The sequence below is a fragment of the Belonocnema kinseyi genome, chromosome 10 (assembly GCF_010883055.1).
Source record: "Belonocnema kinseyi isolate 2016_QV_RU_SX_M_011 chromosome 10, B_treatae_v1, whole genome shotgun sequence".
Taxonomy (NCBI): Eukaryota; Metazoa; Arthropoda; class Insecta; order Hymenoptera; family Cynipidae; genus Belonocnema; species Belonocnema kinseyi.
The window spans coordinates 108,842,077-108,857,241 of NC_046666.1; the positions used below are offsets into that span (position 1 = coordinate 108,842,077).

At 30.2% G+C, this 15,165-nt stretch overlaps 1 protein-coding gene across 1 annotated transcript; it reads left to right on the forward strand.

Moving 5' to 3' along the window:
• Nucleotides 1-227: 227 nt before the first annotated feature.
• LOC117181314 lies at nucleotides 228-944 on the forward strand. Its single transcript, XM_033373874.1, has one exon. It carries the CDS (start codon nucleotides 228-230, stop codon nucleotides 942-944), a length of 717 nt encoding a protein of 238 aa, XP_033229765.1.
• Nucleotides 945-15,165: the final 14,221 nt, after the last annotated feature.

The following is a 15,165-nucleotide window of genomic DNA, read 5'->3' on the forward strand; positions in this document are numbered from 1 at the left end:
AAATGTTGAAAGAAAATCTCGTGTAGAATGGATGGACGAGGAGGAATATCATGGGTGGTTGGAGCCGCATGGCAAAAATAATCAAAAGTCAAATGTGTAGTCTTTAAAGTCAAATTAGTGGCGCACAAAAGTTCAATTAATAAACATGCGGCTACAATTAAGCACCAAAGAAACATTGTTCTTTTTCAGGATATTTTTAAGAAGCTGAAATTAAATTATCTGCACTGATGGCTGCAAATAACGTCGCAATTGACTTTATTGATGAATTGGTTCCAGTTTTGAAAATATTTATTAAAGATACAAGAATAGTACAAGATATATATCTTTCTAGTTTCAAGTGTACTGAGATTATAACAAAAGTTTTGGCAGAACGCGAGACTGAGAAAACAGTAGAGGATTTGCAAAAAAATAAATTTTCAGTTTTAATTGATGAGTCCACTGACAACAGTTCAACAAAACTTATGTGCGTGCTAGTAAGATATTTTGCACCGGAAGAAAATAAAACTCTAACGAAATTACTAGATTTACTTGAAGTTGATTCTAAAGATGGTACCCCAGAAAACCTTAATGCAACTTTTAAAACAAAAATGGAAGAAAGAGGAGTAACTCTTACAAATATTGTAAGTCTTGCTTCTGACAATGCGTCTGTCATGGTGGGCTGCAATAACTCTTTTTACACATGTTTGAAGGCAAATGTACCAAAGTTGATCTTGATGAATTGTGTTTGTCACAGTTTTGCTTTAGCTGGTAACAGTAGTTGCAAAGTTATGCCTGAATCTTGCGAATATTTAGTCAAAGCTATTGCAACTTATGTTACCTCAAGTCCTAAAGGCACTGCCGAGCCAAAGGAATTTCAAGAATTTATAAATAATGAATTTCACATGATTTTAAAACTTGCAACTACGAGATGGTTTTCATTTAAACACTGTATTCATCGAATATGAAAGTACTGGAATGCATTAACCCTTTATTTTACTTCAGAAATAATGAATTTAGACGGGAAAGCTAGGGATATTTCCATCAATGATGAAGATCAAGTTTCTGAAAATCCAAATGATAATGGAAAAGCAGTTAACGAAAATTCTAATGAAAAGATGAAGCCTACCAACGTTAGGATTCTTGAACTTCTTAAGGACGACTCTGTCAAACCTTATCTTTTATTTTTGGACTACGTTCTCAGCATCTTTAATTTGTTCAATGCGCAGTTTCAAACTAAAGACGCAATTGTCCACAGTTTATCAGAACGTAGTGAAAGGTTTTTCCAAAAATTGGCTAAAAACTTCTTGAAAACCAAAATTCTTTCCCTTCCAATCCCGTCCATCGATCTCAATGATAAGAATAATTATCTTGAAATTGTGAAACTGGGGTCCGAGTGCGAGAAACTTTTGAAGGACATGCCACCTTCTGCTGTCAATGAAATTCGTGATACTTGCTGAAATTTTTACTTGACAGCTACGAAATAAATGTGGAAAGGCTCCCTGTCCTTCACAGCCTACTAGCAAAATTGAGTTTCATGAATCCTGAAACTGCTTTGGATTTTGGTGTAAGAACTGAGATCGTAAATCTCAACAATGTAGCTCAACATTTCGGTGAATTCGACAGAGTCAATCTAGCTGCAGAATGAAATGTTCTTCCCTTCGCTTTTAAGGAAGAAAATAGATTAGATTTAAATAAGTTGGAAGTTAATACTTTTTGGGGAGCCGTTGTCAATGCAAAAATTCCAGATGCAGAATTAGTTTTTCCTGACTAGAAAAATTTCATGCAAAGCCTTCTTAGTCTTCCACATTCCAACGCAGCTGCAGAACGCTGATTTTCTTTCGTCACGGACGTAAAAACGAAGAAAAGAAATAAGCTTCGTACCAGAACCTTAAATGCTCTATGCAAAATTCGAGTGAGCTTCCAGGCCCAGAAAATCAATTCCATTGATTTTAAAGTAGAACCTAGGCATTTAGAGTTATTAAAAGGTAACCTTCTGCACAGGAATTACAAAAGAAGATTCAGACAGATAGTAAAAAATAGAGCAGATAAAACAGAAAGATTTCAAATTCCAGTTAATGTTGAAAACCTAGAGGAAGGTGATAATGTTGAATATTTAGATGAGAGTTACATAGATAACTAAAATTTAGATAAGAGTTACGTAGATATAAAATATTCAGATGAAGCCTACGCGAATGTTGAACATTTGCAGTATTTACAAGAAGGTAACGCAGAAATTGAATTCTTTGAATATGAGTAAACAAATTATTTGTCTAGTTTTCACAAAATTATTTCTTAATAATTCATACTTTTATAGATATTTAATTACAATTTAATATTGCATAATTTCTTCATTTTAACAACGTTTGAATAATTTCTACTTTGCAAAATTAATGTAAAGTAAAGTATGGTGGCATGTCCGAGATCATGGCATTAATCGCAATCTAGTTATTTTTTCAGAAGGATTCCAATCTATGTCACTTAAAGAGACACCAAATATTATTTATAGTTTTAATCATTAAATATAAAATCTACACTGAAAAAAATGGTTAGTTGCGACAAGAAGCTCCTTATTAGAAGAGTTGGTATAAGCTACGACAACTACTTAGATAGTAACAGTAACTAACCAGTTTTGTACGATAACAAGTCGCCGTTAGTCCCCCTATGAAGGTTATATTAGTGAGGATAGTAATTGTAGTCACAACAAATAAATTAGTTACATTTACCAGTAATTTATTTTCCAAGAAATAAAAGTAGTGAAGGTTACAAGTTTCGCCCCTTGGCGATATTGGCAGAACTGAATTCTGAGCAGTGCTGCCAACATTCGCATCGAAATTTTTGTCGTGTTTTCGATGATCGCCATTTTAATCTAAAACTTTACGTATAATGTGTAAACACGTGGAAAATATTGAAGAGCATCGTATAGATCCTTAGGGCGTCCTCTCTACGGCCTAAGCTTAGGGCACCTTTTCACGGAGGCCTGTTTTAAAATAATCGTGGAATTAATATTTTTCATAGGATTTATTTTCAAGTACTTCGTTGGCTTATGGCAAATTTGATCGATTGATAACCTAGAGGCAAACTCGATGTGTCAAATAAGTTCAACGAATACTTCAAAACAGGCCTCCGTGAAAAGGTACCCTAATTTGTATAAATACATGAGCGTGACGATTGAGCTTTCCAGCTGAATGCATAAAATTATATGAATTGTAAGAAAATATAAGATCGAATAGTAATATTATATAATAATAAGTATATAATAATAGTAAGGATTACAACTTTAAGTAGTAAGATTTACTAATTTATTCGTAAAATAACTAATTTAATAGTAAGACTTACTAATCAAAGTAGTAACGCTTACTCTTTAAAATAGTAAACACACATACCTGAAAGTAGTACCTACCATCGAAAGTTGTAGCGAGAACAAATAAAGTAGCAAGGACAAATACTACCAAACTTGCGAATAAAAGTAGTAGTCTCAACCACTTTAATATCAGCGGCATATATTACAAACTAAAATTGTTTACATGCATAACCATGCTAATATTGAAGAAAAATTCGTTTATTTAAACAATATCACTGTACACAAATGTATAACAAAAAAATGACTGGTTTACTAAGTTACAAAAGGTAGAGGTACAATGCAAGCTAAATGTTAAGTTGTTCGAGGGTAGTTTAAGACTGTCCTCCGCTGAGGAACAGGCAAGGGAGAAGTCCAAATTCCAATGTTGCCAAAGCTAAACCCTAAGTACATTTAAAAATTTGGAAAAATGGCAACCTCGGAATTTGCCCTAAGATGATTCATCAAGCAGGCCGAGTGCCACCATTCCTCTTGAAATCGTGCTATGAGTTTTTAATCGAACCCTTGTACATAAATTTTTAATAAATCCTTAGATCAGGGGAACTTTCCACTCGAATATAAAAAAAAATAGTAATACGGATCTATAAACACGATAATCGTAACGATATTCCAAACTACCGTCCAATAACAATTCTCAATCCCATTGCCAAAATATTTAAAAGTATCATCTATGATAAACTTTACATTGCAACAAACAACATAATTATTGACGAGCAGCATGGTTTTAGGAAGGGAAGATCTACCTCCACAAACTTGTGTCTCTTCACACAATTTCTCAACAAAAACCTGGAGGACGGCGTACAGGTCGATGCGATCTACACTGATTCCTCAAAAGCCGTCGATAAAATTGACCATGGTATTCTCGTGGCAAAGCTCAGGGCTTTGGGGTTTTCTGAAACGCTACTCCTCTGGCTAATATATTATCTTGGCGATAGACCGCTATCGGTTCGTATTAATGGGCATTTTTCGAAAATTTTCACAGCCACCTCGGGAATGCCACAGGGCTCGAATCTGGGCCCCCTGTTGTTGTTCCTCCATGTGTATGATATTTATACCGTACTTCGATTTTGTATGTTTCTTTCATTTGCCGGCGATCTGCAGGTTTTTAAAGCTATTAGATCCATTCAAGGCATACTTGAAATTCAGAGTGATATTGCAAGGCTACAAGATTGGTGCTCATTTAACGGAATGTTGTTAAATGTTAAAAAATGCCTAGTAATATCATTCTCACGGAAAAGGACAATAGCAAAATATAGTTATTTTTTAATGGGGATGAATTGCAGAGGATCACGCTAGTTCGTGATCTGGGGCTCTCGCTTGACGAGTCATTAACACTCACTGATCAAGTCTCAGAGGCGGCAAACAAGGCACTTAGATGCTTAGGCTTTGTCCTGAGAAATGCTAAAAACTTTAAAACCCCGTTAACTCTCAGAACATTGTATTTTACTTTAGTAGGGCCTCTTCTTTTTATACAACATTTTTTATACAACATTTTTTATACAACATTTTAAATAATATAATAGACTGCCCACAAATACTAACTAAAAGTAGCCTGTACGCTCCATCGAAGTGATTAAGAATTAACATTCTATTCAAAATTAACCACCATCGAAGGAACTATTGAACAAACTCTTTCATACATCGAATTTGTAATGAGGCAAACTTATATGGATCAGAGCTTGATTTTTTTACCCATCAGCAACGCACTTCAGAACAGAGCTTTATAAAACAATTAACAACCTGGCATAAGTTTTTCCCACATGTTTTGGCTTTAGTCTTAGATTTAGATACACTTTAAATTGATAACTTGTACATTGATCACTGTACAAAGAGCTTACCCGTTTATTTTATTTTGAATAAATAATTATCCATTTTTAACACAATAGTAAATTTTAAACTGAAAAAGTTCAGATTTCAACAAACAATGGAATAGTTCATTTTTCTATTTGAAAAATTAGTTTTGAAAAATAAAAAACAACAAATTATAAACTAAAGTCATAAATTTTCATCTAAAATTATGAAGTTTCAACTAAAGTGATGAATCTTCAACTGGACTACATGAATTCTAAAACAAAAAGATCGACTTTTAACAAGAAAGTTTAATTTTTAATAAAGGAATTTTATTTCAACTAAAGAGTCATCTTTTTGATTGAAAATAAAACTACTAAAAGATGAATTTGGTAACAAGAAGATCAATTTTCAAAGAAGAAGAATAACTTTCTACCAAAAAAAGACTAATTTTCAACAAAGCACGTGATTTTCGAAATAATTAATTGAATTTTTTATTGAGAAAGATTGATTTTCGACCAATAATTGAATGGTTTACTTTTTTGTTAAAATAATTAATTTACAACTAAATTGAGGAATTTTTTACTAATGTAATGAATCATAAACTAAAAAAAAATAATTTTCTACAAAAAAAAAGATTTCTCAACAAATTACATGAATAAACAAGCAAATAATAGTTGAATTTTCAACCTAAAATGATCAATTTTCAACAAAATAGTTCAATATAAAACTAAAAAAGATCAGCTATCATAAAAAATGGAATTGTTTTATTTTTCACTAAAAAGATGAATTTTCAACCAAAATTGATGAATATTTAACCGGAATATTTACTTGAATCTTAAACCAAAAAGATGAAGTATCAATTAAGAAGAAGCATGATTAAACAAAATAATTAATTTTCTACCAAAAAAGACGATTCTTTAACAAAGTACATGAATTTTCAACGAAATACTTAAATTTTTAACTAAAAAGATAAATTTTCAACCAAATAGTACAATTTTTTAGCAAGGAAGATGAGTTTTCAACCAAAAATGGAAGAGGAAAATTTTTAGTTAAAAAAATTAATTTTCCACAAAAAAAACAAATAATCAAACGAAGTGAATAATTTTAAAATGAAATGATGAATATTCAACTGGAATAGGTGAATTTTTAACCAAGAAGATGATTTTTTAAATAAAATAATGAATCTTTAACGGGAATAGTTATACTTCTTTAGGAAAAAACATTAATTTCCATCTAAGAAGATTAATTTCCATTGAAAAGACAAATTTTCAACAAAATACATTCATTTTTCAATAAAGAAGATAACTTGTCAACTTAAAATTGAATACGTACATTTGCAGTTGAGACAATTAATTTTCGACCAAAAAGATGAATCTTCAATGTGAATATCTACATTTTCAGTTAAATAATAACACTTTTTTAACAACAAAAGACTGATTGAAATTGATGGATTTTCAACTAAACTTGTAAATATTTTACTGAAATAGATGGATTTTTCAACCAAAAATGGAATAATTGAATTTTTAGTCAAAAAATGAATGTTCAACCAAGGAGACGAATTTTCATATAAAATTATGGAATATTTAACTGGATTAACAGTTAATTTTTCAGATTAAAAATAAAATATTGTTCAAACAAAAAAGAAATAAATTTTCAACAAAAAATTCTTTTTCATAAAAAAAAGTTTTCAATCAATTATCTCATATTTCTACCAAAGAAATGAATTTTTATTAAGAAAAGATCAATTTTCAACCCAAAAATGTACATTCAAATTTTAGGTATAAGGAATTAATTTTCAACCATATAAAGATTAATTTTCTACAAAAAAGGCAAATTTTTCACAAAGTACATAAATTTTCAAACAACTAGTTAAATTTCTAAATAAATAAAAACATAAATAAAAATGCAATAAAATTTATGATTTTATTAGAGTAAAATGAGATAATCTGGTATATCTGCGATTATAGATAAAGTAGAGATCACTTTTCTAAAGTGACAAAAATGAATAAAATAAACAAAAATTGAATTTTACTGCGGTCAGAAGTAAATTTCCGTTTGTTAATTAAATACCCGATCAAGAAAGTTCTCCATTTCCCGTTCAAGTCGCCACCTTCATTCCATTTATAAGACTAAAAAATTGGAGTTAAATTGCAATGAATTCAAAAGAATTGGAAAAAAGTTTTAAAATTCCATTGATTTCAATCAAATTAATTTAAAAAGGAACTTAAGAAAAATGAGAAGAATTCAATTATTGTTAACTGAAAACAACTAAGAAATATTTTTAAAAATTACTGAATTTTTCTTTCTCATGTTTCTTTCCACTTTTTTATTTTTTTCCGAGAATTTTATTTTGTTTTACTTATTTTTTTTTTCGTTTTGTTTTTTTTCAAATTACAACAGGATTTTTTGGTTTTCGTTTATTCGATGTGGTCCAAATTTGGTCGTTGGATTCTTGTTTTGTTTAACAGGATTTTGTATCAATTTGATTATTGGACGTTAAACGGGATTTTTAATTTGGATTTTGGTCTAATTAAATTTCATAAATTTTGATTTAGCTAACTTGGACTGGAGGTCATTTCTATGATATTATGTTTTTTAATCAGATAAGAGTTAAACCTGGTCCTGAGGTGTTCAGAACGGTGCAATCATGGTGTGATATCAATAAGAAATTAAGAAGCAGTATTCTTCAAAAACGATTTTAGATTGAATGTAGAAGAAACGATGTTTTACCTAAAAAAAATTTTTTCCTGGATAAAAAATTTCGAGAATTTTCTTTTCACACTAATTTTTGTAATAGAAAATTTGAACACACTTTAAACAATTTTAAATTTTCACTACTAAATTTATTTATCAAAGATGTTTCAAATCATGTTAATTTTTTAAAGTCAAGAATTTCAAGAATAAGAAGTGCATTAGAAGTTTGTTTGCAACAAAATGAAATTATTAATCTTTTAAAGCATCCGATTCTCCTCAATCAAAGATTTTTAAGGAGCGTTTTAAAACATGATAACAAACTTTCAAATTTAATTCATCAGCAAACTAGTGTTCAAGAACAAAATTTAAATTTACATAGGATTTTTGAAGAAGGAAATAAAGATCCTTGGTTTGTTAATTTGACAGATGTTCAAATTCCTGATTCAGTCACAGATATTCACAGATTAGGTCAAGGTTTTAGTAACCGTATGATAAAAATTAAGGGTTGGAATGGTAATATTATTACCAATCGGTACAGAAAAGGTACATATTCAGGTAGAATTTTAAATTTCCTTTCTGTTCATCCCTTTCAAAACAAAATTGCATTAATTAAAAACTTAGTTGACAGAGCTTTAGGTTTGTCCCATTATTCATTTCACACAAGAAATTTGAATATTGTTAGGAATATCCTTTTTCTGAATCATTATCCAAAGGAGTTAATTGAGAAACATATTACAATTAGAGTTCAACAAATCAAAAACAAAGAGATTAATAATTTGCTTGTAGATAATCAGAAAGAGTTAAAGGAATATAGTTCGTTTAATATTTTGCTCTTCCATTTTTTGGTAAAATTTCTAAAACTATTGAACTTATGTTAAAAAAATTTTTAATTCATACTATTTTCCGCATTCCATTTAAAATGGATTCGGTGATAATTTTTTGCAAGGATCCTTTAGATCATTTTGAAAAGGGTGGTGTTGTCTATAAGATCACTTGCAGGATCTGTGGGATGAATTACCTGGGGCAAACTGGCAGACTTCTCAATACTAGGATTAATACTAGTTGATGTTGAGCATGAGTTTGACTGGGATAATGTTCAAATTTTGCATAATGAAAGTAATGAGAGAAAGAGGGAATTCATGGAAATGCTTTATATTAAAAAACAAAAAAAATTATCTATTAATTTAAAAACCGATTTGGATGGGTTGAACAAAAGTTATGCTAATATGATTAATTACATATAACGTAGCTGTTTCATGAATTCTGTTTTTCTTTTACTTTCTCTATTTCTGATGTAATTGTGACAGATATTTATATTGTGTTTACAACAGATTGGCCTACTGACCCTTATTCTATTCTCAGGTATCAAAGAGAGAGCACCTGTTCGTGGGTGCTGTCAATTTCTACCACTTAAAATTTTCTTGCCTTGATAAGGGTACTGTACGAGTACCGAAACGTTGGAAATGCAAATTTATTTATTTATGTTTTTTATTTTAATTTTATTGTAATTTGATGGTCATAAAAATAAAAAAGGCGAGAGAAAGAAAAAGAGAAGGAAGGCGATGTGGTTGACTGCCTTCTCATTTTTCTTTCCTCTTTTTTATTTTTTTCCGAAAATTTTATTTAATTCATTTTATTTTTTTGTTTTTTTCAGATTACAATAGGATTTTTGGTTTTCGTTTATTCGTTAAGGTCCAAATTTGGTTGTTGTATTCTTGTTTTTTTTAACAGGATTTTGCATCAATTTGATTATTGGACGTTAAATGGGATTTTTAATATGGATTTTGGTCTAATTTAAATTTCGTAAATTTTGAATTCAGTTAATTTGAAATGAATTCAGAAAAAATTTAAGGATATTCGAAATTATTTCATGAAAAGCAGAAATTGAATTGAATAGAATTGAGTGCATTTAGAAGATTTCTGATGAATTAAACAAATTAAGGATAAGTTAATAAGAATTCAGGGCCAATTTAAAATCCCGTCAAATTTTATGAAATCTGATATTTCCTGCAATCCTGGAAAATTTATTAAAATATTTTGAGAGCTTAATCCCTTAAAATTTTTTAAGGACATGTAACGAGTATAATAGATGATCAAGTCAACCCTAAAATCAATATCTTTTCACCCGTATTAAAAAATAAATGTTTAAATAACGCGAAAAATTTTTTAGGGAAATGTTAATAAATATTAAGGAATCGTTTGTGGCCTTTCAAAGAGTTGGGTTAAGAAAAAAGTTTATTTATGAAAATAATGATTATCGACGGACGCATTTAGGGTTTACAGCAGAAGTTTGACTCCTAACTTTCTCTCTCGTAAATCATGCAATCTGTATGACCTACAGACCCGTAGAAGTTCGAAGTTGTCTACTCGCTGCGATAGTGCTGCTTTGACACAGCTGATACGTATGTCAAACCAAATTGGTTTATTTGTATTTCAAGTGCAAACATTAGTTTTTGCATTATTTATGCATAATGTTCGTCAGCGATTTTTGTTGTTTTGTCCAAAGATATTACAAACTTAGATGCGGTACGCGGTGTCAGAGTGGGGGAACGACATATATAGGACATCACATATTCTGCCCTATCGAAGTGCTGCCTTCACCGTACTACGAAGCCGAATTCTATTTTTCTCATTCTTCATAAAATATGACGGTAAAACAGTAATAGAAAGATTTTTTAAGGTTAGAAAAGTTTGACATGTATCACTCAATTTTTTCAGGTCTGAAGCTTGGGCCAGGTATTCTGGACATAGTCTTTTTAAAAAATTGTAAAAAAAGTTTTCTCGAAAAATATAATTTTTTAATTTGAAAAAAAGAAACTAGAAAGAAATTTCGAGATAAACCAGTGCTAAAAAAATGTGTGCTTGATAAATTTATTTATTAATTTTTTTATTGAAACAATCAAATATTTACACAAAAGAAAAAAATTTTCTAATGTTTCAAGTTTTTGAAAATGATTGTTTGGATTTAAAATAACAATAATTGAAAAAAAAACATATTTCTGAATAACATATTTTAGTTGAAAATATACATGGTATTTTTTTAAATTACAAAAAATCTTCCGAAAATCGAATTGTTAATTTAAAAAATTAAAAAGGAACTTTGAGACAAATTAGTGCGGATTTAAATTCTGCAAAATTTGTTTGGAAAATGTTATCATCTTCGAGGAAAATTTAGAGATAATTTTTCTTCCGTTTATGGCATTTTTTTTAGAATTATTTTAGTTTTAAATTTAAACAATAATTTTTTAACACTAAATATTAAACGAAAATTTATTCGATAAAAATATTTTATTATCGTAATTTTAATGAATAAATAATATTGATTTGATTAGCTTTGGAATTTTATTATTCGAGACAGAGAGAGTTTTACCGAATCAGGAATTGGATTTTTTCATGTATTTGAGTCGTCCCTGTAAAAGTACAGAAAATTCGCTGTAATTATAATTTCGGCTCCTGAATCTTGTCGATGTTTTCCCTTAGCGCGGATCCAGAGACGTGTTCTTGGGGGGGGGGATATGTTTTGTTTATACATACATATGTACAATTTTACGGTAAGTCAAAAACTCCTGGAGGGGGGGGGGTAGATCGCCGATGACATCATCGTCGATTCCTGGAATCCTTATCTATGTGAACAAAATTAATTAAACGTTATCCTTTGATATTTTTCTAACAGGGGCGTCATATTTCATATAATGTTAAATAATTCTTGATAAACAAAATTCCATCCTGATGACGTCATCATGATTCCTGGAATTCTTATCTATGTGAACTAAATTGAGTAAACGTTTAAATACGTATTATTTTTTCACTCTTATGTTAATTATTGCATAATATGGTGAAATACTACGAAAAGGCTACAGAAATTTGATGGAGGGGGTAAGCGTCTATAAGAGGAGGTCAGTTCTTCTCTTTCTTCAGTTTGTTGTCAGATGCCAGATTGTGAAGAAGAAAAGCAAAAAGAGCTAAATAGTCGTTTAAACGTGTTCCTAAACCACATTCAAGTGCTAAAGCAAGCCATTCAAGTGCGAACCGATATACAAACTCTGACAAGGAAATTTAAAAGTGTAAATCTTGAAGATAACAAGCAGTGAATGTGAAGAAAAAAGAATGGGTTTCCTAAAATTAAACAAAACCGCTCGCAGTGAAGATTTTCTTCCAACAAAGAAGCTGGCAGACCTAGAAGTTAACAAGGGATATGAAATAACGGAAATTAAGGAGGCTAAAACAAAATATGGAACGAGAACTCTTGTAATCATATAAAACAAATTCACCGTTTTCCTACCTCAAAGAATGGCAAAACTGTTTGAAGAGGATAAAAATCTGTTTATGCAAATGAAGAAAGCCTGTGAAGATCAGCATATTGAAATGGTATATTTGGGTGGACGCTTCAACTCCATTGAATTTGTGGAGACAAATGTATAAGTGTGCAATTTCTCAAATATCGCTCAGTCAATGACAAGCTTCGATGTGATATTCATAATGCCTTATACGCCACAAAATCAAATGCTACATGCGACCATATACAACCTGAATTCATCATTCACAAAACAAATTATTGTTGTTGCTGAATTTAAAAAAGACGGTAAGCTCGCATCAGCAGTGAAACTTCAGGCCAGTCATCCTCATGTAAGTATAACCCTACATCTTGAACAGTGGAAATTATTTAAAAGTTACTTTAACCTCATGACACTCTTCTTTGATGGCCAAGAGAAGCAACAAGGCATCGAGTGTGGAAATTTCCATATACACATGGCTATATCTTTTGGAAAGTATATAGTGGCTTTGGAGAAAATTCAAGAAACGCAAAAATATTATCCACTTGTACTACAAGAAACGTTTGCTGTTCTTCAGGAAGTCAACCCTTGTATCGACCAGTATCATCTGGATCTCAGTGTTATGCCGTTTCAACGCACAAAATATATCATTATTGAAACCATCACTGAAAGTGTCTGGCGTAACGTGAATTTCACCTGTGAAAAGTATAAAATCTTATATACCAAAAAACTATAACAGTTTAAAGAGTAGGGCAATGAAGAAACTTATATTTGCTAATCTTATGCGATTTGAAATTCTATTTCTTGAAATGCTGACTTTTTATAGTTAGAATGTATGTGAAGTGTGTGAAGAAATATGTGAAGAATAAGTGATTGAGAAATTACCACAACTCAGATGCGTGAATGGTAGCTTTATAAATTAAAAATGTCATGTATTTTGTTTGTAAGAAATATCTAAATAAAAATATAATTTAAACTAAATTCGCCTTTTTTCATTTACTAGATTAAGGGTAGGTATATGTGTGAGTAAAAAAGACATATATACCCGAAAATAATCAACTTCATTCAGAAAAAAACTTACAATTAATACAAAAGATACTTACAAGCTAGACTTACTTACCCAACTATTGTGTGAGTCATCGAAACCTAACCATTTTACAAATAGTTTATTTCCTCGCTTTTTCAGTACTTTTTCAACCAGATAAATATCTGGATATCTAACCTTACCTAGTTCTCGTTCATAAAAACTACGTGCAATAGCTTTACCTTAATAATCTTTAAGCATATAAGTAGTTATACAAGGCGGATTCTGGCCCGATTAGTATTAATGCACGTCTGTGTGTGTATGTGTGCATGCTTGTGTATCCATTTGTGTCGGTGCGAGCGTAGCATACCTGCATGTTTCTTAGCAGATGAGTAGGCTGCCTTCTAACTCAAGATTCCTACCTTAACGACATCGAGACCTGCTCATCTACTTGCCTTCCTCCTACCATATCACATTCTTACATCTTTTCTAAATTAATATGATAAAATATTTTCACGCATCTTCTAAGGCTAATGTCTAAATAATTATGAATAATTTAAAAACATATTTCTTTTAATACACAAGTAGATAGGCCATGAAACCTGCCTTACTGAAAATGTTATAAGAAGAACCATTTAGGGCTACTAAACTATTTGAAAGGATGCGCGTTATGTCCACCTGATTCTTCATGGTTATCAAGGAAAGTGCGCATGCGCGATTGTCATTTATGAACTTGATAAAATAAAATTTTTTTCCTATACTGTGTTTTCAATGGATCTCGATGATATCATATTGTACAATGCTTTTTGATATAAGGCGTCATGCTCGTTCCTTTCATCATCATAATTATTTTGAAAATAAGAACGGACTACGGATGCTATTAATAAGAGTTTTTGTTTAAGATTCTTCCAGATTATGATTTAGTATAATTTAGTTGATATAAGACTCTTACTCCTTGTAATAGTACATTTCGTTAAAACGAACCTGTCTTCATTTATTTAATGTATAAAATATGCAGATGTACAAGTGTAATTTATTATGTGTATATATAACATATTGTTTTTCTATCAATTTAATTTATTACTTCTTTTATAGATAATACATTTAATTAAAAAATTCGTTTCTTCACTTATTTAATGTATAAAACATGCAGATGTACAAGTATAATTTGATATTTGTATATATAACACATTCTTTTGTCTATAAATTTTATTTATTACTTCTTTTATAGATAATACATTTAATTAAAAAATGCCTTCCTTCATTTATTAAATCTTCAAAAGATGCAGTGTTCAAGCGTAATTTGATATGGGTAAGTGTAACATTTTGTTTATCTGTAAAATTGATTTACTGCATTCACTAATGACAAATGTTGAGATAAAGTTAATTAAAAAATGGTTTTCCCTTGCTAAAAGAAAGTTTTTTAATCTTATCAACAAATGAATTGTTAAATTTTTTTCTGTACATATGCCATCATCTATTTGATCTTTTAAAATTTGATGTAAACGATGTAATCAAGGCACAGTCAATACTAGTTCTGAAATAAGCTGCTGTGTGACGTGTTAGACCAAAGTCAACATTAGTTCTGAAATCAACCGCTGTGTGGTGTATTAGATGCAACGTTTTCTCACAAGAGTAATTAATTATTTAGATTATAAATAAGAGCCGACTTCTAACTGTGAGTTCAGTTTTTCACTGCATCAGCACCGATCAACACTGCATCAGCTGTGATCCACTTGATTTTTTGGAAAGTGTTTTGAGTGATTGCAATTATCATAATACAAAATACTCAAGGATATTTTCTCTGAATATTTCGCATCTATATATTTCAAGGATAACAGAAACTAGGCTACAAATGAAGTGTTTTATGATTGATTGTCAGCATCAAAGTGAAGAACAATTATAAAAAAAGAGGAAAATTTGTGAGTGATAATATTAAATTGTTTTATTGTGTGCACTTGTTTGTCTACCACTAAAACAAAATGAATCGTGAACAGAGTAAAAAAGTTATATCAATCATTGAGGTAGCATATAGAGCTTTGATA

What these genes read in the sequence shown, in the direction of transcription:
- LOC117181314 (XM_033373874.1), top strand. Translation starts at nt 228, where the DNA reads ATGGCTGCAAATAACGTCGCAATTGACTTTATTGATGAATTGGTTCCA.